Below are 22650 nucleotides of genomic sequence, written 5' to 3'. Positions count from 1 at the left end.
TTAGTAAAAGCTCCTTGAGCTGAACTGTTGCCCATCAACCTATAAAAACTTTTTCTATTGAAATTCAAATCTGTTGGCATGAGTTACAGTGGCCTTGAGGCTTAGGACTCAATCGTGACTATTGTTCTGCACAAACGATGAAAGGTGACAATGTGCCCTTCTTTAATGAATGGCGTCTTGAGCCGAGCGATGGCCAGATAACAGGAAAATGAGAACCTGTTCCCAGGACTGCTAGCAGATGTTCTGCAAATGATATTGGCTGTGATGTAAATTTATAAGGAGCTTTATCTACTGATGCCAAGATGACAATACTTTTATGTGCTGTCTATCTGTAGCGAAACAACCAGCTATAATGTGTTACCCTGGAAATAATTCCTCTATGGAGCCCTCCGCAGCACAGAAGTACCTGGGCTGGTAGTTTTTTTGTTTGTTTTTCTCTTCTACTTTTGTCACCCAGGTCAGTTTTTGCTGGTGTCCAGAGAAACGTCTTCCTAAGTGGTGGCAATTTCTTTCCCTAGGTGGTGCCATCGCTTCTGCTGTTCCAGTGGAGGGAGGTACTCTGAAATGAAGATGTGTGAAATATGGGATAATATTGAGGTAGATGGGTTGATATATCAGTCATTTCTATCAGCTTCAAATGGCATGCAGATAATTAAAATGTTTGTAGTTTTGGATACATGAAATTTAAATGACATAAATACATGAGGATGACAATAAACTGTGTGTGTGGGGTGTGTGTGTGGGAGTGTGTGTGGGGTGTGTATGTGTGTGGGGTGTGGTGTGTGTCTGTGGTGTGTGTGTCTCATACCATTGCAATTCTTGTTGTCTTTGTCTGAAGCCTCCTCTTCCACCTTTGCCATATTAAATTGAAACAGAAATCTTAGAAATGTCCAAAACGTGTAGAAAAAGAGAATGAAAAGACTTGTGCTTCACACACTTACCTCTTTCCTCCAGCTGAGCTCATAGAAAATCCTCTCAAAGCACTCGTGCATGTAGTTAAACTATAGGTAAGGAAACACAATCAACAAACAGTTGTTATAAATTAATTTCTTTAAACCTTCATTACAAGTTTAGTCAGTCGTTAGTCAGAGTGATTTAGAGGCCAATCTGCCTACAACTTGTGTCTTTAGCCTGGAGGAGAAAACTGAAGAACCATGTGGAGAACATGGGGAGGAAAATAAGAGACATGCAGAGGAGAGGGACGAAACCCCCAATGTCATGACCACTACAGTCAAATTTTATGGTGAACTTTTGCACATTTATTCAATGTTGATCATTAAAATAATGATACACACAACAAAATACAGTGTTTCCTGTTGTTACACCTTAAACTGTCAAAAAATAAAACTTTCAAAGCAACCAGTCCACATATCAAATGTAAAGAAATGCTACACATATTTATTTAGAAGTGCCAATTTATTTTTCTTTCTTTCTTTCTTTCTTTCATTCTTTCTTTCTTTCTTTCTTTACGTCTCAAGCGACAAGGAGCACATTACATATAGGACTTTTTGGACTTAATTGTATAAAAAAGGTTTCTTTTAATCATCGTCCCATTTGTCTCATCACTGAATGTACAGACTTGTTATCAGCGAGCGCTGTGTTCTGCGATGCCACTGACGAGATTATCAGAGCTAACAGGATGCTGTTCTTGAATTGAACAGACTGCACACTGATCATATACAGTAGATGCAGGTCTGTTTCTAAATGGATCAAAAGATAGGAGATAGATATTTTATACCCCTTTAACACTTCATACAACTTTACACATCGGAATTAAAACAGAATACCATTTTCTTCCTAATCTACACAACATTGTTAAACAAATGTCAAAGTGACTAGTGAACACAGCCTTCTAAAATGTCTCAAACAATCTCAGAAATCACAGAATTCCCTCAAGGTCAAAGTCACTTAATTTCCCCATCACCTTTGTGGAGCTCAGTAATTAAGCTGAATAAAGATGTGGGTTGTAGAAATGAGTTGTGGAAAAGTACACAGCAAGTGAGGGATATAAAAAGGTTTCCAAGGCTTTAAGGAAACCCCAGAGCACTGTTACGTTCATCGTGCATGATGACAACATCAACAATATTGTACACGTGGAATATAATGAGATAAGAAAAAAGCTGTTTCCAAAAAACAATCACTGGTGCTGTATGAAGTCTGTAGGAATAAACCTGAAGGATCCCAAAACACTGGCAGAAGGTTTCAACCCAGATCAGCACATCCCCATCAACACAAACCCATCCTGACTGTGAAGCATGGAACACAAACCCATCCTGACTGTGAAGCATGGAGGTGGGAGAAGAATGCAGTTCTTCTTTAGAGACTGACGACACACACGCACTCAAGCACACACATTTACATTTACAGCATTTAGCCAGCATCTTATCCAGAGTGACTTACATTTTTATTTCAGTTTATACACCTGAGAAATTTAGGGTTAAGGGCCTTTCTCAGCAGCACAGCAGTGTCAACTTGGTGGACCTAGGATTCGAACCAATGACCTACCGATCAGTAGTCGAACGCCTTAACCACTGAGCTACCACATCCCTAACACACAAATGTGCACGCATAAACATACACTCACGCACACAAGTGTGCACACTATATTCAGTGAGCTTTGTGTCTTTATTACTGTCAATAGAAAAAAAAATCCACAGCTCACTGGATATGAAGTTTTAAAGTCTCTTACACACTGAAGTGCTGAACACACATGTGAAGGCATTTGAGAGACACTTACATAAGGAGTAAAGATCTTGACCCAGCGAGGCTTTTTCTCCCCTCGTACATATTCAAAGCAGAAAGCCATTCCCTCCTCGTCCGTGTCCCACCTCTGCATCTCAGACCATTCGAAAACTATAACCTGGTTCTGGGAAATAAAAAATTAAATAAAATAAAAATCCAACACACAGACATGCACAGACACATACACACACAGACACACACATACTGTACACGCACAGACACACGCTCAGACACACACACGCACAGACACACATACTGTACATGCACAGACACATACACACTGTACACATACATACACGCACAGACACATACACACATACACGCACAGACACATACACACATACACGCAGACACAGCCATGTACAGACACATACATACACGCACAGACAAGCACTCAGTCACGCACAGACACATACACACACAAACATGCACAGACACACACATACACGCACAGACACACATATACATTCAAAGACACACACATACACGCACAGACGCAGTCTCGTCCAGTCTGGACGAGTCTGCGTCTGGACGAGTCTGTGTCTGTGCGTGTATGTGTGTGTCTTTGCGTGTATGTGTGTGTCTGTGCGTGTATGTGTGTGTATGTGCGTGTCTGTGTGTGTATGTGTGTGTCTTTGCGTGTATGTGTGTGTCTGTGCGTGTATGTGCGTGTCTGTGCGTGTATGTGCGTGTCTGTGTGTGTATGTGCGTGTCTGTGTGTGTGTATGTGACTGTGCATTCAATTCAATTTTCAATTCAAGTTTATTTGTATAGCGCTTTTTACAATTGACATTGTCTCAAAGCAGCTTTACAGAACATAAACATGGAACAAAGGGTTATTATAAGAATAATAGAAAGATAAATAGAATACAAAATTCAAGATTAATATTAGATAGATTTAGTTCACAATGTGTATGTATACACATAAACATTGACACGCAGACAGACACGCACAGACACAGACACGCGCAGACACATACATGCACAGTCACACACACGAACAGACACACACATAAACACACACATGACACGCACAGACACACACCCACAGACACATACACACACGCACAGAGACACACGCTCACACGCATAGACAGTCACGCACAGACACACACATACACGCACAGACACACACACATACACGCACAGACACAGACATACATGCACAGACACATACACACACAGACACACACGCACACGTATGGACACAGTCACACACAGACACGCACAGACACGCACCGACACATAAAAGCACAGACACACACATACACGCACAGACAAAGACATACACAGACACACACCTACACGCACAGACACGGACAGTCAAAGTCACGCACAGACACAGACACACACAGACATGCACAGACACAGACACACAGGCAAGCACCGACACGCACGGACAAGCACCGACACCCACAGACACAGTCGTGCACAGACACACAAAGACAGAAAGACAGACACACAGACACGCACAGACAAGCACAGACAGACACACACGCACAGAGACACACACGCACACACATAGACAGTCACGCACAGACACACACATACACACACAGACACACACATACATGCCTACAGACACATACACACACCCACAGACACATACACACACAGTCACGCACAGACACAGTCACGCACAGACACATACACGCACAGACACACAAAGACAGACACACACAGACACGCACAGACACAGACACACAGGCAAGCACCGACACCCACAGACACAGGAACCCACAGACACAGTCGCGCACAGATACACACACACAAAGACAGAAAGACAGACACACACAGACACGCACAGACAAGCACAGACATGCACAGACACAGACACACAGGCAAGCACCGACACGCACCCACACCCACAGACACAGTCACCCACACACACAGTCGCGCACAGACACAGTCACGCACAGACACAGTCACGCACAGACACACACACAAATACATGTACATTCACAGACACACAGGCTCACAGACACACACATATGCAACTCACAGATACAGACAGAGACAGACACACACAGGCGCACACACACAGAGGCACCCACAATCAGACAGAGGCACACACATACACAGGTGCACACAAAGTGGTGCACACACACACAGAAGCACAAAAAAAACATTAACATCTACAATTGTGATTATAGTTGTCAGAGTACTCTCTGTACACACACACCTCCAGTGTGCCATCCTCAGTGCAAGCGTGAAGTTTGAAATGGTGAATGCTGACAGCGGCGATCACATGACCTCTCCTCCGTGAGTCACATGGGCAATGGGCAAACGCTACTTCATTATAGCCCTCACATGTGCGGAGCAAATTCAGGTACTAAGGAAGAGAGAAACAAAATAAATAACACTGTATTCTCCCCATAATACATCTATGAAGCTAAGCAGCTTTTTAAAAAGAAGAATTTTTTTTTAAATCGTGAAAAATAAATCTCACTACGTGACCTAATTAATAAAAGACATCTGTAAGACGTTTTTGTCCTCAGTGTCATCAGTCATCTGAAAAATGTTTTCTCATCCAGCTTCCTCACTTGCTTGGTCCGGGTACTAAAGTATAGTGTATAGTGTGTGAGTGTGTGATTTGGGACACAAGCTGGATATTCATAAACTTGAAGATTTACAGCATATTGTAAATTCTAACATATGTGCATTATTTAAATGAATTTCTATGGTGTTTACAGTCAGTTTGAATCGTCTTTTATTCAGCATATGCTTTCAGGTGAGAATAATCGTGTTACCGTAGTCATCTTTCTTTGCTCCGCTAACTTCTGAAGCTGATAGGACTTTTCCTCTGCTTTGATGAATCCCTTCTTCACATCGTCCTGCGACTGAGGGGAGGAGACGTAAACGGTGTCACAGTTACTAGTCTGTTCCTTTAGAATTTCTTTTGAATTTGATATGAATACATAAATACATCGCATTAATTATAGTAATATTAGAAGCTGCACCAATAATACACTTCCTGGCTAAAACTAAAGGTCACTGTTTGGATTTCAATAAGAAAAAACTGAAGATCCTGTGACTGAGAGCAGCTTCTCATTTCATAAATCATCCATGCCAGAGGATGTAGCATGTGGTTGTGGGAAAGATCTTGCTGCGTTTCAAAAGGGCATGTAATTAGCCTGCAGCAAGCAAAGAATAAAAAACACTGAGAAGATTCGCTGAAATCACTGGAACGGGGATAAGTACAGTCTAATGACTGAGGTGCCCTTGAGCAAGGCACCGAACCCCCCAACTGCTCCCCGGGCGCCGCAGCATAAATGGCTGCCCACTGCTCCTGGTGTGTGTTCACGGTGTGTGTGTGTGTTCACTGCTGTGTGTGTGCACTTTGGATGGGTCAAATGCAGAGAACGAATTCTGAGTATGGGTCACCGTACTTAGCCATATGTCACGTCACTTTAAAGCATTAGTGACGAAGCTTCAACTGTGTGGAAGAAATGTGTTTGGATAAATAAATGAAATGATCGGAGATCTTTAAAAAAAAAATCGACATTGGAATTTAAAGTCCAAACAGCTTACAGGACTGACACTAAACAGCTGTGTGGCTGCAAGAAAGACACTTGTATTGAAACTAATTTGGAAAAAAAGTCAATACAATTTGCTAGGGAGCGTAAAGACTGGACCGTGGAGAAACGGTCAAAAAAAGGTCATGATGGTCTGATGAGTCCAGATTTACTCTATTCTGAGTGTCCTGTCTGGGGTTCTGGGGTTGCTTCAGTTGGTCACTACAGCAAAATTAGAGTGTGTCTATAGTCAATAACATGAAGTCAGCTGAGAACCTAAAGATTTTACAGAGTGGTTCAGATTCAGATGTTGCAGGAGAACGTGACCTGGAGCAGTCTCTCTCTCGCTCTCTGTCTCTTGCTCTCTCTCTGTTTCTACCTCTCTCTCTCTCTCTCTCTGTCTCTCTCTCTCTCTCTGTCTCTCTCTCGCATTCACTCTCTCACTCTCTCTCTTTCTGTCCCTGTCTTTCTCTCTCTTGCTCTCACTCTCTCTTGCTCTCTGTCTCGCACTCTCTCTCACTCGCTATGTGTTTTGAGTTCTCAGAGTGACCACTTCTTCTCTTTGGTCCATCCTGATGCCCAACTTCTGGTTGAAGTCTTGTTGTTTGCTGCTCTTCACTGCTCTTCAACTCCTCAGAAGCTCCTGGTTCCACACCTCCACATGATTACACACAGTTATAGAAGGGAAAGATTTAGAATCTCACTCTCCAGGGTCACCTGGAAGGAGGATGAGGTTCTCTTTCGAGGATGGATCCTCTCAAGGCTTGCTCATTAGAGATAATTATCAGTTTACATTTTAAACTTTGTCATGTCTATACTAGTAAAGCTGCTTTTAGACGATGTCCACTATTAAAAGCAGGATATATATTAAATTCCAAAAGAGATTCCTTCACTGGACGTTCAGATCAAGCGCACTCACACTTATTGTATAATAATAATAAGATAATAGTCTCAGGACTATATCAGAAATGTATCCTTTCATTTTTATACTCATTTTACATTTCACTTCAAAATGGTTTGCGTGAAAGATTAGAAAATTGCTCCAGATTCATTTCATGCAGTCCCCTCAAAAGTATTGGGACATCAAGGCTGTGTTATTGTTCTTGCTCTCTCCGGAAAAAGTCTGGGTTTTCGATCATAAAATTGATATAAGCTTTTATTTCCTGATCTTTACATCTAGATATTTTAAATCCAGTTTTAGTTGAGTACAGGAACAGATTGTTTTAAAATGAATGAAAGTAAATAAAGTTCTCGCACACCAATCAAAAATTTGCACAACATGGACATGTGACATATCAAAACACTCAGCACAATGAGGGGAACTGCCCCACGGGTATTCTGGTCACATCACGTGGGGCAGTCACGTGGGGCAGTCACGTGACGTCACGTGAAAATAAAAAATTTGCACAACATGGACATGTGACATATCAAAACACTCAGCACAATAAGGGGAATTGAATTGTATAACTAGATTTGTAAAGTTCGTCACAACAAACTTTGATGTTGGCTTTGACGGTGCAAGTATTCACAAAGGCCGGTGCTTTTTGGAGGCGAGTGGACAGAAAGATTGTGACAGCTACTGGACGGCTAGGGTGCCAATACTTTTGGAGGCAAGCAGACATGAGCACGTGACGTGATCCGAATACCCGTGAGGCAATTCCCCTTATTGTGCTGAGTGTTTTGATATGTCACATGTCCATGTTGTGCAAATTTTTAATTTTCACGTGACGTCACGTGTTTGATATGTCACATGTCCATGTTGTGCAAATTTTGAATTTTCACGTGACGTCACGTCAGGGGACGTGACCAGAATACCCTTGGGGCAGTTCCCCTCAATGTGCTGAGTGTTTTGATATGTCACATGTCCATGTTGTGCAAATTTTTGATTTTGCTTGTTTTGGGGGCGGGGCTACACGTGACGTCACGTGGTGTCGAGTGACGTCACCAGAATACCCGGTGGGGTGCCAATACTTTTGGCAAAAAGTGGCTACTGAGGGTTTGGACATTTCATGTCAATACTGCAGTCATTATGGGATTCTACTTATTATCATACTGCAAAGAACAGTACATGCAATTCTTAATGTTGGATGTATTGTGTGTGCGAGAGCTTAGAGGACTTTTCAGAATTCCCTATTCAAGTCTATGGGATGTTCGATCGGCAACTACGGGAAAACCGAAAATTCCGTCGGAACTTCGAAATAAAAATTTCGTCCGGAGTAAGGTCCTAAAAACCTGTCCGAGTTCGGTGGAAATCGCTCGAAAACTTGCCGAGTTATAAACCTCCAAATTTTATAATGGAAGTCTATGGGAAAAAAGGCCACTTTGAGCTTCCGTACCAGGAATTCCGGAATTACGATCGCTTAGAAAAATAGAAGCAACAAACTTCAGACCAGGGTCTACGACATATCCGAATTTGGTGCATGTGGCTCGAAAGCCCTAAGCCGCATTTTTTTAAAAAAAAATTTGTCTAATAATAATAATAATAATAATAATAATAATAATAATAATAATAATAATAAGCTTATAACGGAAATCAGAATGTTGGCTTCTACAAAGCCAACATAATAATAATAATAATAAGCTTATAACGGAAATCAGAATGTTGGCTTCTACAAAGCCAACATAATAATAATAATAATAAAAACAATACTACTACTAATAATAATGATAATAATAATAATAATAGTAGTAATAATAATAATAATAAGCTTATAACGGAAATCAGAATGTTGGCTTCCACAAAGCCAACATAACTAGAATGTACATTTCCTGAAGAAAATGTGAATGGTGCTTGCATGTGGCAAGTTCCCCTCATCGTGCTGAGTGTTTTGATATATGACATGTCCATGTTGTGCTAACGTTTTGATTTCGCTTATTTTGGGGGCGGGGCTACACGTGACGTCACATGAATACCCGGTGGGGTGCCAATACTTTTGGAGAAAAGTGGCTACTGAGGGTTTGGACATTTCAAGTGAATACTGCAGTCATTAAGGGATTCTACTTATTATTATACTGCATAGAACAATACATGCCATTCTTAATGTTGAATGAACAATGGATAGAAGGATAGATTACGGTGGCCGAGAAGTGCAAAACACATTAACAAATCCGAAAGCAAATTAACAAATCAAAAAACATAAACAAATACGAAAACAAATGAACAAATACGAAAACAAATGAACAAATCCAAAAACACATTAACAAATCCGAAAACAAATTAACAAATCCGAAAACAAAGTTCTCCATTTAAATACAAGAAAATAACAAAATTAATCCACAGTAATCCATTCCATCCATCCATTCCAACTTTTCCCTGCGGCAGACTGTTGAACTTCATGTACACCTTGAGTGAGGTCTGAACCATTGTACAAGGTGTCTTGTCCAATGATCACTAAGTGTTCCAATCACAAACTATACCAACCTCTTCTGGGTTGTCTGAATTGTCATTGTGTTTTCGGATTTGTTAATGTTTCGTTCAACGACTCAGACAACCCGGAAAAGGTAGGTATAGTTTGTGAATGGAAACTTACCGATCATTGTACGAGACCGGTCATTCAAGATATACAGGTGAATGACAGGTGTCTTATCCGATGATCGGTAAGTTTCCATTCGCAAACTATACCTACCGTTTCCGGGTTGTCTGAATTGTCGTTGTGTTTTCGGATTTGTTAATTTGTTTTCAAATTTGTTAATGTGTTTTTGGATTTGTTGTTTTGTTTTCGGATTTGTTTGGGCAAGTCGTGGCCTAATGGTTATAGAGTCTGACTCGTAATCCTAAGGTTGTGGGTCTTGGGCCGGCCATGACTGAGGTGCCCTTGAGCAAGGCACCGAAACCCCCAACTGCTCCCTGGGCGCCGCAGCATAAATAGCTGCCCACTGGGTCACCATACTTAGCTATATGTCACATCACTTTCACCTAATGTGTTTTCGGATTTGTTGTTTTGTTTTCGGATTTTTTAATGTGTTTTGCACTTCTCGGCCACCGTAATAGATAGATAGATAGATAGATAGAGGTGTGGTAAATGTATTGACTGGGGGCCAATACTTTTGGAATCATTGGATTGATAGTGTGGAGTTGATAGGTACATGGATTGAGAGTCTCCTTTACATCTACAGTCACTAGGAGAACACAGAAGAGAAGCCATGCCTGAGCTCTGCGCATGCTGCGTGTGTGAGAGATTAAAGGATTTTTAGGAATTTCCCATTAATTTCGCTGTGCGAACATCGTTTCCCATTAATTTCGCTGTGCGAACATCGTTGGTTGGATCGCTTATAAAAGTCATAGCACAACTCTCCTCAATGAGTCGGTCGATTTGACAGCTCATTCATGGGTCTAGGACAAAAGCTGCGGGACAAGTTACGAGGGACATGTTTTGCAGGGACAATTTTTGTCCGGCAAGATAATAAGAATGTTGCTTTGCAAGAACCATTAATAAGTGCTAGCTTAAGTTGTATAGTTGTGCAACATAAACAATACTGTACAAGTCTTGCACTGTAAATTTTCCCTAATACAGTGATGCCTTGTGATTCGACCAAATTTTTGATATACGAGCAAATATTTGAGATACGAGCATCCGAGCTGCCGCCGCCAAAACAAACAGACCCAACCACCACGTGTGCTCTGTTTCCCCTGCCTCAGCTTCCCACGTCTCACTCGGTTAAAGCCGCTTTTCCACTGCACACGACAAACGACGGTCGATAAAACGGAAGTCATTCATTTCCTATGGAGAGTCGCAAAGGGGCTGCGTGAGGTGCCGACCATCTGCGGATCTGTAATTTTCGGATCCGTTTTGAGCGTTGGATCCGTTAAAAAAAATTAACTTGTGCGACTACACCGCATCCGATATGCTGACTGGACAGGTTTTTATTAAAACGACCGGCAGATGTTAGAGAGGAAAGAGTGACAAAAAAGGTAAAAACAAGCGAAAAGCGCTGAAGAAAAGTAAGCAAAATGAATGTAAAGAAACAGAAATTGTTGCGATTAAGTTCAGTTAATTTAAGAGAATTTCAGTTCTGTCAGGACCACTTTGTCAAAACTAGAAAATAGAATAGACCCCCGTATATCAGAACCACTAATCATGCATAGTATTAGATATGTTCGCTTACATGTTTTTGGAAAGTAATAAATGAATGAATGGATAAATAAATAATTAAATAATTAGAGAGAGCAGGATAGAGAGAGAAAAATATGTGGAGATTTATGACGTAAACTGGTACAAGGAACGCGAGTTCCGGCATGGTGGAGTCGGGGTTGGAGGAGGGAGTTTAGATCGCGGAAGCAGCGAAGCGCTAGAGTGGCTCTATGAATGGGAATTTAAGTTGTCGGGTAATATGGATTTCGTAACCGGATTGGTGCGCGTCGTGGACAGCTGATTAACAGCTGATGCACGCTTGACGACGTGGTCTGCCAGAACTAATGCGATGCTTGATTTAAGTTCGTTAATTTTAGTGAAGTTTAGTTTAGTTCCATTTAAGCGTAAAGTAGCATTACTCTTAATAGTACAGTAGCGAGTAAGTGAACGAAAGCGAAAGTGTACGTACGAGACAAAATCCCTCCTCCTCCGCCTGTTTACTCCTCCCTCAACCTCTGGGCGCATCTTCCGTAAAGTAAAACCAGTTTATTTTTTAACATTCTCTTTTATTACTGTATGTTTTTATACAATATTTGTCATTTATAAATACAGGTACTATACATTTTTCATATTCAAAACACAAACAAAACAACTGGAGTGGAATTTTGTGAGCTGGAACGGATTAATGGGATTTCAATTAATTTAAACAGGGAAAATTGTTTTGAGATACGAGCAATTTGAGATACAAGCAAGGTCACGGAATGAATTAAACTCGTATCTCGAGGCATCACTGTACTAATTTTGTTTAAGATGTTGATTTAATGACTTCTGCATTATTGGGTCAATAAAAAACATTCCAGTTCTGCAAACATTACTTTTCCAACCTAAATAAAATGAAAATAAATGAAAATGTATGTATGTCAGTTTAAAAACAAACAAACAAACAAACAAACAAATAACCCAAGAGACAAAAACATGAATGCTGACTATCTGGGATTAGCTGCAGATTGTCGGATCATCTAAGATACTCTGAAGAATCTAGAAGTCGATTTCCATAAAAACCACACAACATGTATCTGATGGCTCATTACACCAAATAGTGGCTTTCTTTAGTTTAGTGCATTCATTTTATTTTATGTAATAAAATGTAGAATAATTTGTTCTCAAGGCATCTTTAGTTGTATTAATGGGGACATGTGACTTATGCTGTATGTTTTATTACCCAGGATCAACAGGTTTCAGCTAAATCTCTAACACCCAATAAATAGAGCAAAAATAAATAAATAGGGCATTTAAAAAAAATTGAGCTATTTCTGCCACATTCTTATCTGAGAAATATGTCTTTGGACAGACATGACCATGATCTACTCCATAATCCCCCTTTCCTTCTCCCAATTTGTGCATGATCTCTAACAAAAGAAATGACTGTGTACGTCACTGACGCACTGCCTGCGCTTACACTTTTGTGATTATTTGATATAAAACAAGATTTTGCCATAGCAAGTAATTTCAAAGCAGCTCAATCTGGCAACCTTGTTATTAAGTGTTATTGATTGTGTCAGAGTGAGAGCGCTCCCTACCCCAGCGGCACTCAGTAATAGACCAACAGATGCACTAATAACTGAAGTGAAGTAGGGCACAGTGTGAGCATGGAGTTTAAAATTTTATGGAGTTGTGAATAATATATTTATGAAGTGAAAAGGCCAATATGAACGTTAGCAATGTGCTCCGCCTCCTGCCGGATGAGCTGACACGGCAGAACGGCTTCATAACTGGAATCGCTCAGAGTAATACTGTCCCCTCCGGAAGTATTGGAACATCAGGGCTCTCTCTTGTTTTTTGCTTGACGCTGATAATGTCAGATAACGATGAGCTTTCGATTCCTGAACTTTTCATCTAGATATTTCAAATCCACAAGTACTCGAACATTTTTAATTAATTTATTTATTTTAAATAAATGAAAATAAATAACACGTAATATTTGATGGCGTATCTGCATTAAGCCGGTGACCCAGTGACATCACCACACTGCTGTAATCTGCTGTTGTGACTTCTGTACTGTTCTGTTGAATGCTCTGATGTGAACAATATATCGACTTCCTACACAACATACACAAAGGCTGGCAGGTCTGGCATTTTTACTGGAATTGTGACACAAGGATGATAAATATATTCTAAACCAATTAGCCAGAATCTGAAGAGAGAGGAGTGGAAACCAACCTGGTGGAAGCAGTAATGGAGAGCTAGAGGATTTTCCTGGAGAAGCTCTTGTTCTTCTACGCTGAAAAGCCACTTTCGCAGCGCCAGACAGGTCCCCGGCACCGCGGACGTGTAGTTCTGCACATACAGCTTGTGGGGGAATTCGTTAGGGGCCAACTTACGAACTGAAAACCAGCCAAACAGAGAGAGGTCAAATATATGTGCTAAGACCAGCATGTATGATCAAGCACAATGCCTTAAACTAAGGAAGCACTAGGGTCCTGCAGGAACGTTGTTTCATTTTCATTCTTTGTGTACTGTAGCAGAGAGATACATGTGGTTAAAATGAGAAAATAATTTCGACTTGACTTGGTATGAGACCTGCATCAGGGTCTAGACAGAAGCAGTGTGAAGAGACCCTGGGTGGGTGGAGGATCTGGTGTTTGAGTGAAAGTCATAGCTGAGCAATGCACAGAAGGAGAAGTGTATTTATCCGGATCTGAACCTTGGCCCTTGATGCTGCATAATCATCATCATCTAGCATGAATGTTTATACACATGCACACACAATTCAAAGGTCCACTGAACTTCACTGTGTGTCTAATCTATTGTCCTCTGTGTAACTCTAAATATCAAACAGTATGTTGGTTCCTAGTAACTGGAGTAAGCATAACATTGAGTCTTTTATTCATTTGTTTGGTGGAGATTTTCACGCCATGTGCGGTTCAGGGTTATTTAGGTCAACATTTCACACCATATTAATTTTAAAAATTGTTATACAAACATTTTATGAGACATGTGATACAGTATCGTAAACATTACAGTTATTATTATAACAGACTTCTGCTCACCAAAGGAGTGGTTGATCACTTCAAAAAGGGCAAAGTAACTGGCCATGATGCTGTCTATGCCAACCTTCATCACTAGGGCCTGAAAGAGGAAGAAATCATGAGTTATCATTTACAGAGAGGAGGTGGAGAGACAGAGAGAGAGAGGGCGGGAGAGAGAGAGAGAGACACAGACAGAGAGAGAGAGGGAGAGAGAGAGAGAGAGAGAGAGAGAGAGAGAGAGAGAGAGAGAGAGAGAGAGAGAGAGAGAGAGAGAGGGCGGGAGAGAGAGCAGAGCTGCGTTACTCTGATTTGAATCCCAGCTCTGTGGACCTACAGAGGTCTTACAGTAAACTGTGAGTGTGACCATGAAATAATCTGCTGTCTGCTTGTTCCTCTTTAACATGACTGTAACTGTACACTGTAGAGATGAGTTACCTGGTACACTTGATCAGTGGTGCTGTTTTTGCGCACTCTCACTGAAATGGTGGTCTTATCTGGCATCGCTATTCGCAACTCCACATCAGTTACACCGTTATAGTTCTGAAACACACACACGCACACAAACACACACACATCTTTCAGTAAATAACCTCATGAGAAGAATCCACAATTTCAACACATTCACTCACACACACACACACACACACACACACACACACACACACACACACACTCACACTCACACTCACAGCTTTCAGTAAATAACCTAATGAGAAGAACCCACAATTTCAACACATTCACAATCACACACTCACCTCATCTGACTCAGAGAGGAACTCTTGCATAATGTCACTCTCTCCAATGATCCTCACTGAACACACTGGAAGGAGAAGTGTGTAAAGGCAAGAGATCAAACATCACACATCAACGGTAGCTTTACAGCAAACCTGAAGAAAAAAATCCATCTCTCACCTTTCTCCAAGTATTCCTCCAGCCCTCTCCTACGGGCATCTAGCTGTTGGTCAGAGAGAGAGAAAGGCCATTTCCCTGGAAGTTTGGGAAATGGGTACGAGGCAAACTCTCTTTTCATGTTCTGGTGCAGAATAGAAAATTCCCGGTAGCGCTTTGAGCACAGCTGTCTGCCAGATAAATAGATATTATATACCTGGGGGAGAGAGAGAGAGAGAGAGAGAGAGAGAGAGAGAGAGAGAGAGAGAGAGAGAGAGAGAGAGAGAGAGAGACAGAGACAGAGAGGGAGAGAGAGAGGGAGATTTCTGCACTATGTCTGAGATGTTATCTCTAATATGATTGGTCAAAAATAAACCCTGTATCATCTTATTAACTCACTGTCATTATTAAATATTGTACACAACACATTTTTCAACTTTCGGTCATTTTCTCCTCTGATAAAGAAACTCTTAAACCTCCTGAAGGTCCTACTCACTACTCCTAACACCTATGACCTTATGAGCTCTTTTAAGGGATACAATGCTTTATGAAGAGCTTTTATCTTTACTAAGACATTCTCTTTCATTTCAAGAGAAACTTTTTGGAATTTCGTCTCCTTACACTTACATTTTCATGAACACAGGCACTGGTTTCTAATGAAAGGCTTCATATATTAGTTGATCATCGTAAAGTGTGAGTTCCTCTATAAAAGCAGAACCTTTGCTAGCTTGGTGTTCTGAAGCTCACCTTGTTGTTTGTGTATACCAAACAATATAAAATTCACCTTTCTACAGCAAGAAGGATTGTTTGTACATAAATAAACCCTCCCAGACAGATGCCAGTCATCCCAGGAGCTGGGGCAGTCCAGTCAATTCTCCAAGACATCAGAAGAACCAAGAATTGGTGAATTCACTGAAAGACTGAACGAGTACAGCTTCCATGGAAGAGTGGCTATAAAAACGCCTTCCATAAAAAATAAACACGGTAGCATGAGACGAGCAGGTTTGCAAAATTGCACCTGGAAAAAATCATTTGCGTTCAAACACCTCATACCAAGTGAGAACCACGGGGGTGATGGGGTGAGGACTTGTGGTTATTCTGCAACCACAAACCCTGGGAAGCTTGCAGGCATTGAAAGAACAATGACCTCCACGTCATAGCAGAACGTTCTCAGACAGATTTGAGGTCATCTGTCTAGAAGTTTAAGCTGGGTTTGAATCAACCGATCATCTGAATGGGAAACCAAAACCAAAAAAAAAAAAGAAAAAGTTGTGGTGATGAAAGTCAACGGCCAAGCCAAAGCCTGAGAGTGAGGTGTGTGTAAACCAAAGCCTTCAAACATCAATTCACTGAAGTGATGTAAGGAAACTGACCAAGTAATTCTGATGTCCAACTACCCAGGTTGGGTGAGTGTGTGCCCATGACAGCCTCAGTTTCCTGTTCTTGTCCCACAGGAGAGGAACCTAATATGGTCTTCTGCTACTGCAGCTCAATCACCTCAAGGTTTGATGAAATGTCTGTTATGAGATGCTTTTCTGCTCACCACACTACAGACCTCCCGTAAGCTAAGATCAGTCTTGTCATTCTTTGATTTATCTCGACAAGGGGTGTCAGCCTGCAGAACATCTCCTCACAGGATGTTTTTACAGAGATCAGACTTCCTTAATTCTGATGTCTGATGTGGAGAGTAACCAAAGCTCTAGACATGCAGCTGCATGATTTTTATGTGTACATACAGTATCACTTCATACAGTATCTCAAGAACGGGTATGGATCAAACTAAAAGTGTACTGTATTGTGTATCATGCACATAAACATGGATCTTACAACAAATCTCTCTCCATGCTGCTCCACGTGCTTGTAGGTGGGGATGGAGATGGGCACAGCCTGCTTGTCACTGTAGTCATAACTCAGGGGAGCTGAACCGTCCTCTCCAGAGTCCAGACCGTCTACTTCTTGTGGTGGAACAGACAGAACAGCAAGCACCAGCTCTTTCTCTCCTGTCCGGATCAGGTCTACCACTTGCTTATGTGTAGCGCCTTCCACACTCATGCCATTCCTAAAAGGGAAAAAAAAAAAAAAATGAAGACAGATTTTAAATTTTGTGTGTTCAAATTCTGTTTATCAGATACACAATGTGGAGCAAAATGCTTTTTAATGAATGTATGCTATCCATGAATAAAAGATATTAATAAGATTTCAAAAATACGTTTGTCAAAACCGGCCACGGAGTGAGAAGCGGCATCTCGATGCTCCGACTCGTCACAATGTTCGGCTTTTCGTTGATGTTACTGCTGTCAAAATTTCACGTCTTAAACAGTTAGCATCGTTGTAGTTATTTATAGCACAATTTAATAAACGTACAATTAGCAAAGTAATCATAAGGAAATCGGAGCAGTCTACTGTACATTCGAGTGTGAGGCTGAACAAATAGGCTAAATAATCAGATCAAATATAATACCATACCATGGAGATGAATATGTGACGTGAACACAATGACACTGAGTGACGTGTGTGGTCTGTGACGTGAGCTGTACAAAAATAGTCTAAAGTGAGTTGTGCATGTGCAGGAGTGTGTTTGGATGGTGTGCTGCTGTAATGCCATCTCTTATTTCAAGGATAATTAATTAATTGATTGATTAATTAACCAATTAACCGGTTAATTAATCAATAAATTAATTGATTAATTAATTGATTGATTGAATAAATCACACATTTTTGGCAGATTCACCGCTCTGAGATTGTCCCGGTATATGGCCATGATCTATCTCCATCCATCCTTCACTCCATCAACCCAAACTAATCCCTATCCACCCCATCCATCCGTCCCTAGTGGTTAAGGTGTTTGGCTAATGATCAGAATTTTGTGAGTTTGAATCCCAGGTCCCGCAGGCTGTCATTGCAGGGCCCCTGGGCAAGGCCCTTAACCCTCAGTCGTATAAGATGAGATAAAATATAAGTCACTCAGGATCTGTACAATTGAAAACAATAAGCATCATTTAACTGCTTCTGAGTTTGTAATTTTAATAAATATCTATATCACGATGCCCAGAATATTACAGAAAAAAGTGCATCATGAAATAATGGATGACAATATTAATGTTGTTGCTCCTGAAGAGCTTGAAGCTTTGTTTTGTGTGCACATTGTTTGCACCATTACTAATTTATAGCAACACTACTACAGAGAAACAGAGCGACAGAGAAGGTGAGACAAAAAGTGAGATTGTGCTTGAGGAAAAACGACTCGATTAGCTGAGTGAAGTCAGCCTTAGTGATCCTTCAATTCAACGGCAACAGAGAGAAAAGACTTTTAATGCTGCTTTATATTCTGTTAGTTTTTATCCAACTCTCTGTACGCTTCGGTCGGACGACGCTCAGATTCGCTTCGAACGTCCAGTGAGGACACAGTTCGCCTCCAACCCGACAACAGGAAGTTACAGAAGCTTGCAGTGTTAGGGGCCTTCATGCCTGGCTTGTTATCTGCTCAACTGAAATGTAAGTTGACAAAACAACCGTGAGGATTATTAGACAGAACGCTTTCTTTTCCTGTTTTATCCCACAGTGGATATTTACAGCAGTGCTACAAATACAGTCGTTACACAAGACGGTGAAAAGTCACGAGAAAAGCTGACAGGGTGAAATCTCCAGGCGAAACCCTCCACACACACAAAGCATAAAACAAAAAGAACATTAAATGATACTAAACCGTTGTAATTAAACTATAGAGCACGAATATGAACACGAATGAAAGAAGCTCATAACATTTTCCACTATAAAAGTCATTTCCTTTCCTTCACTCTTCTTCCTGAACTTGTACAGGTACAGACCCAGAAGTATGAAGCACAAGCTCAGTGGTTAAGGCTCACTGTGAGTTTGGAATACACAGAGGAACAAGTTCACAGAGACAAATAAAGGCTCCTTTATTTTCTGCAATAAAAACGAAGAAACAGCAACACGAGTGGAGTTTATGAAAGGTAAACATCAGCCGCTCTAAGAATAGTGAATCCACAATTTGTAATTATGTAACTATGTAACTAATAAACCGACAACAGTCACAGGAAAGGAGGAGACAGCAGGAAAAGGCAGGTCCATGTCCCATCAACTCTGGTTCAGGAAGTGTGGACTGTCCTCAACTCAGAGTTCAGCAAGCGATGAAACAATATCAACACGGCTGAACACGATATCACACCACAGACGGCCGGCTGACTCGATGATTCATTTAATAAAAAACACTGAGGACTCACAGATCATTACATCACAACCGAAACACTACAGTGACAAAACGGAGGCTAAAGCTTTTCCAGCTCAGTCTCAGCATTCAGTGGCTGGGAAATAAAACTAAATGAAAGATTTACTGTAATTATGCTGTAATTTGGTCTGATGTTCAAGCACATTCAATACAGCTTTAAAACGGCAGAGAAAGAAGTACAGGATCAATAGAAAAGATCTGCCACGGAGCAGATATCTAGAAGTGTTTCAGAATAGAAAGTGCTGTTTCAAGTGTCACTTGTGTGTCCTGTTTCCTGACTGTTGTTAGCAGAAACTATTGTGTTCACTTCCTGACCAGAGCAAGCAGAGGAGATCTGATCTCAGTGTAACTACAGTACAGAAATACAGCTGAAATAAACAAACTAGAATAAAACGTACATATACAAACACACATACATACACACACACATACACACACATACATACACACACGCACACACACATACACACACACACACCACACTCACATACACGCATACAAACACACACACATACATACACACGCACACACACACACCACACTCACACATACAAACACACACACAGACATATACATACATACAAACACACACATATACAAACACACACACACACACACACACACATATATATATATATATATATACAAACCACACACACACACAAACACACACACAATTTAATACATTGACACGTATTAAATCCTGTACGCCACAGTTACACAGAGGGCATCAAATGCTGCTGTATACACCTGAAGGTCCCACAACCTTTTTTTTTTTTTTTTTTTTACAATATTACACCAGTTTATAGCTAATTTAGGTTTATGAAGTCAATGATGCACATGGTTTTGCATCGTTTATCGTTTTTTTGTTCATGACGTTTCTTCATGTAAAATGTGTTCATTTCTAATATTCTGAGATTCAAACTGAGTTTTATTTTGTAAGGAAAATCTGTTGTGACCCAAATAAATAATAACCAAGCCGATTGAGTCAAATATGTAAAATAAATAAAAGTTCTTCACATATTGTTTTATGACATGTCTGCGTTACAGGACTGGCACTTAGGTCATGCTCTACAGTCGTAGCTTGTTAACAATCAACACGGTTTGTTGGTGTGTCTTTGGCTGCATCTCCCTACAAACACAACCTTTCTTTTGTTTAGTTTGCATTAAAACGTTGTAATAGAACTACAGATATTTATTTTATATCTATTCACAAGTGAGTAATAATCCATAGTTGAAGCAGTAACACGTCTACGTTACAGGATCCTCTGTGTTTTGGTTCGACTAAAGCCGTATGTGGTTAACAGAAGTGGGAGTAAGTCACACGTGTGCAAGTCACAAGTAAGTCTCAAGTCATGAATGTTAAGTCAAAGTAAAGTCAAGTCTTTTTTTAATATTTGTCAAGCAAGTCTCAAGTCTCAAATTTGCGATTTAAGTCTGACTCGAGTCAAGTCATATGATTCGAGTCCCCCATCTCTGGTGGTTAAGCTGAGAGTTTTCGTACGAAGAGGAAATGAAGATCACAAAGGGGAAGTATTAACAAACCACAAAGCTCAGTTGACATTGTGTAGGTTTAAAAGATTAAACAACAAAACAACTGCAGGCCAGAAGATCTGATCAAATCCAAACAAGAAAACGTTGCTGTGACTTTTTGGCATTTTAATCATATTACAGGTCAAAACATTCACTTTTAAAAGTTGTCTATATTCGTAAAAATTTCTACAGTTACAATAAAGTGGGAAGCTGCTTGTGAGGTCAGTCTACTGAAACCTGGACAAACAGCTCAATAAACAGCTTATTTATAAACAAATAAATAAACAAAGACTTCGGAGGTACTAAAGTTTAAAGTAAATTTATATTCAGATCCTAGTTTGTTTATTCAGTTCCTTTAAACCCTGTTTATCAGCAGCACCACAGACTTTAATCACTTTATTTACAACGAGACTGTATTTAAAACTCGCCTCCTATCTGAACTTTAACCCTTAAGGTTTTATTATAAAGAGCAGTCCAGTTGTGCAGATAACTAAACGATTAGAATGCTAACGACTCGAGGGTTCTGCTCGGGCCATGTATTCAATTGATTTAAATTCAATTCTATTTGATTAATTTAATTTCTACTCGAATTCCATACCATCATATTCAATACACCTCTATACATTTCTATTCGATTATATTCAATCCCATACAAAACCTTTTCATTCCTATTTATTTAAATTCAATTTTAATACGCCATTCTATTAAATTCTATTCAAGTCTATTCAAAATCCACACAAACGTTCGTTTTCCATTCCATTTGATTCCTTTCTATTCAGTTCTATGCGATTATATTCAATGAACTTCTATTCAAAATCTGTACCATTATACTCAATACACTTCTATACATTTCTGTTCGATTCTATTCAATTTCCACACACGTCTTCACATTTCCCACACACGTCTACACATTTCCCACACACGTCTACACATTTCCCACACACGCCTAAACATTTCACACACAATTCTACACAACTCCACACACGTCTACACAACTCCACACACGTCTACACAACTCCACACATTTCCACACGTCTACACAACTCCACACATTTCCACACAACTCCCCACATGTCTACACAACTCTACACAACTCCCCACATGTCTACACAACTCTACACAACTCCACACATGTCTACACAACTCTACACATGTCTACACACGTCTACACAACTCTACACATGTCCACGCGTCTACACATTTCCACACAACTCTACACATGCCTACACAGAGTGAAATTGAACGTACACCTCTAGTATCCGGTCTCCTTTCAGTACCCCAGCTCTGTGTGCCGCCCCCCCGGGTAACACGGCGCTGACGTGCTGCAGAGGCGCGTACAGCTCCCCGTTAATGCTGCGCAGCTGGCCGCCTTCGCTGACCTGCCCGCGGACGTTAAACCCGTAGCCCGACTCCGATTTAATAATCCGAACGATACGTGGTCCTGCCGTAACCGTGTGTCCCCCGGAGCTGTGTCGAGACGCCGTGGACAGCGTTACCGGGCACGTCGGAGCGCCGCGATCATCTCCTTCTACGTCCGCCATGTTTCACCGGCGCGCCGCCGTGTGACGGGAGCGCGCGCGCGAGACGAGCTGAGCTGTAACCGCTGCGTTCGACTTCCTACT

The 22650-nt window shown here is 40.8% G+C and overlaps 1 protein-coding gene across 2 annotated transcripts; it reads right to left on the bottom strand.

The window, feature by feature from the left end:
* Positions 1-436: 436 nt before the first annotated feature.
* snx27a (sorting nexin 27a) lies at positions 437-22644 on the bottom strand. Of its 2 annotated transcripts, none has more exons than XM_027143921.2 (13): positions 22277-22644; positions 17074-17305; positions 15271-15463; positions 15114-15178; positions 14794-14898; positions 14380-14458; positions 13550-13713; positions 5493-5582; positions 4925-5074; positions 2738-2866; positions 942-1001; positions 809-851; positions 437-559 (listed from the first exon to the last, which is right to left on the bottom strand). In XM_027143921.2, exons 1-13 carry the CDS (start codon positions 22567-22569, stop codon positions 492-494), a joined length of 1671 nt encoding a protein of 556 aa, XP_026999722.1. In that variant the 5' UTR covers positions 22570-22644; the 3' UTR covers positions 437-491. The 2 variants fall into 2 exon arrangements, with proteins under 2 accessions (XP_026999722.1, XP_026999723.1); XM_027143922.2 differs by lacking the exon at positions 22277-22644 and adding an exon at positions 17456-19026.
* Positions 22645-22650: the final 6 nt, after the last annotated feature.

The sequence above is a fragment of the Tachysurus fulvidraco genome, chromosome 7 (genome assembly GCF_022655615.1).
Source record: "Tachysurus fulvidraco isolate hzauxx_2018 chromosome 7, HZAU_PFXX_2.0, whole genome shotgun sequence".
Lineage (NCBI taxonomy): Eukaryota > Metazoa > Chordata > Actinopteri > Siluriformes > Bagridae > Tachysurus > Tachysurus fulvidraco.
This window is presented reverse-complemented; position numbering and strand designations above follow the sequence as displayed.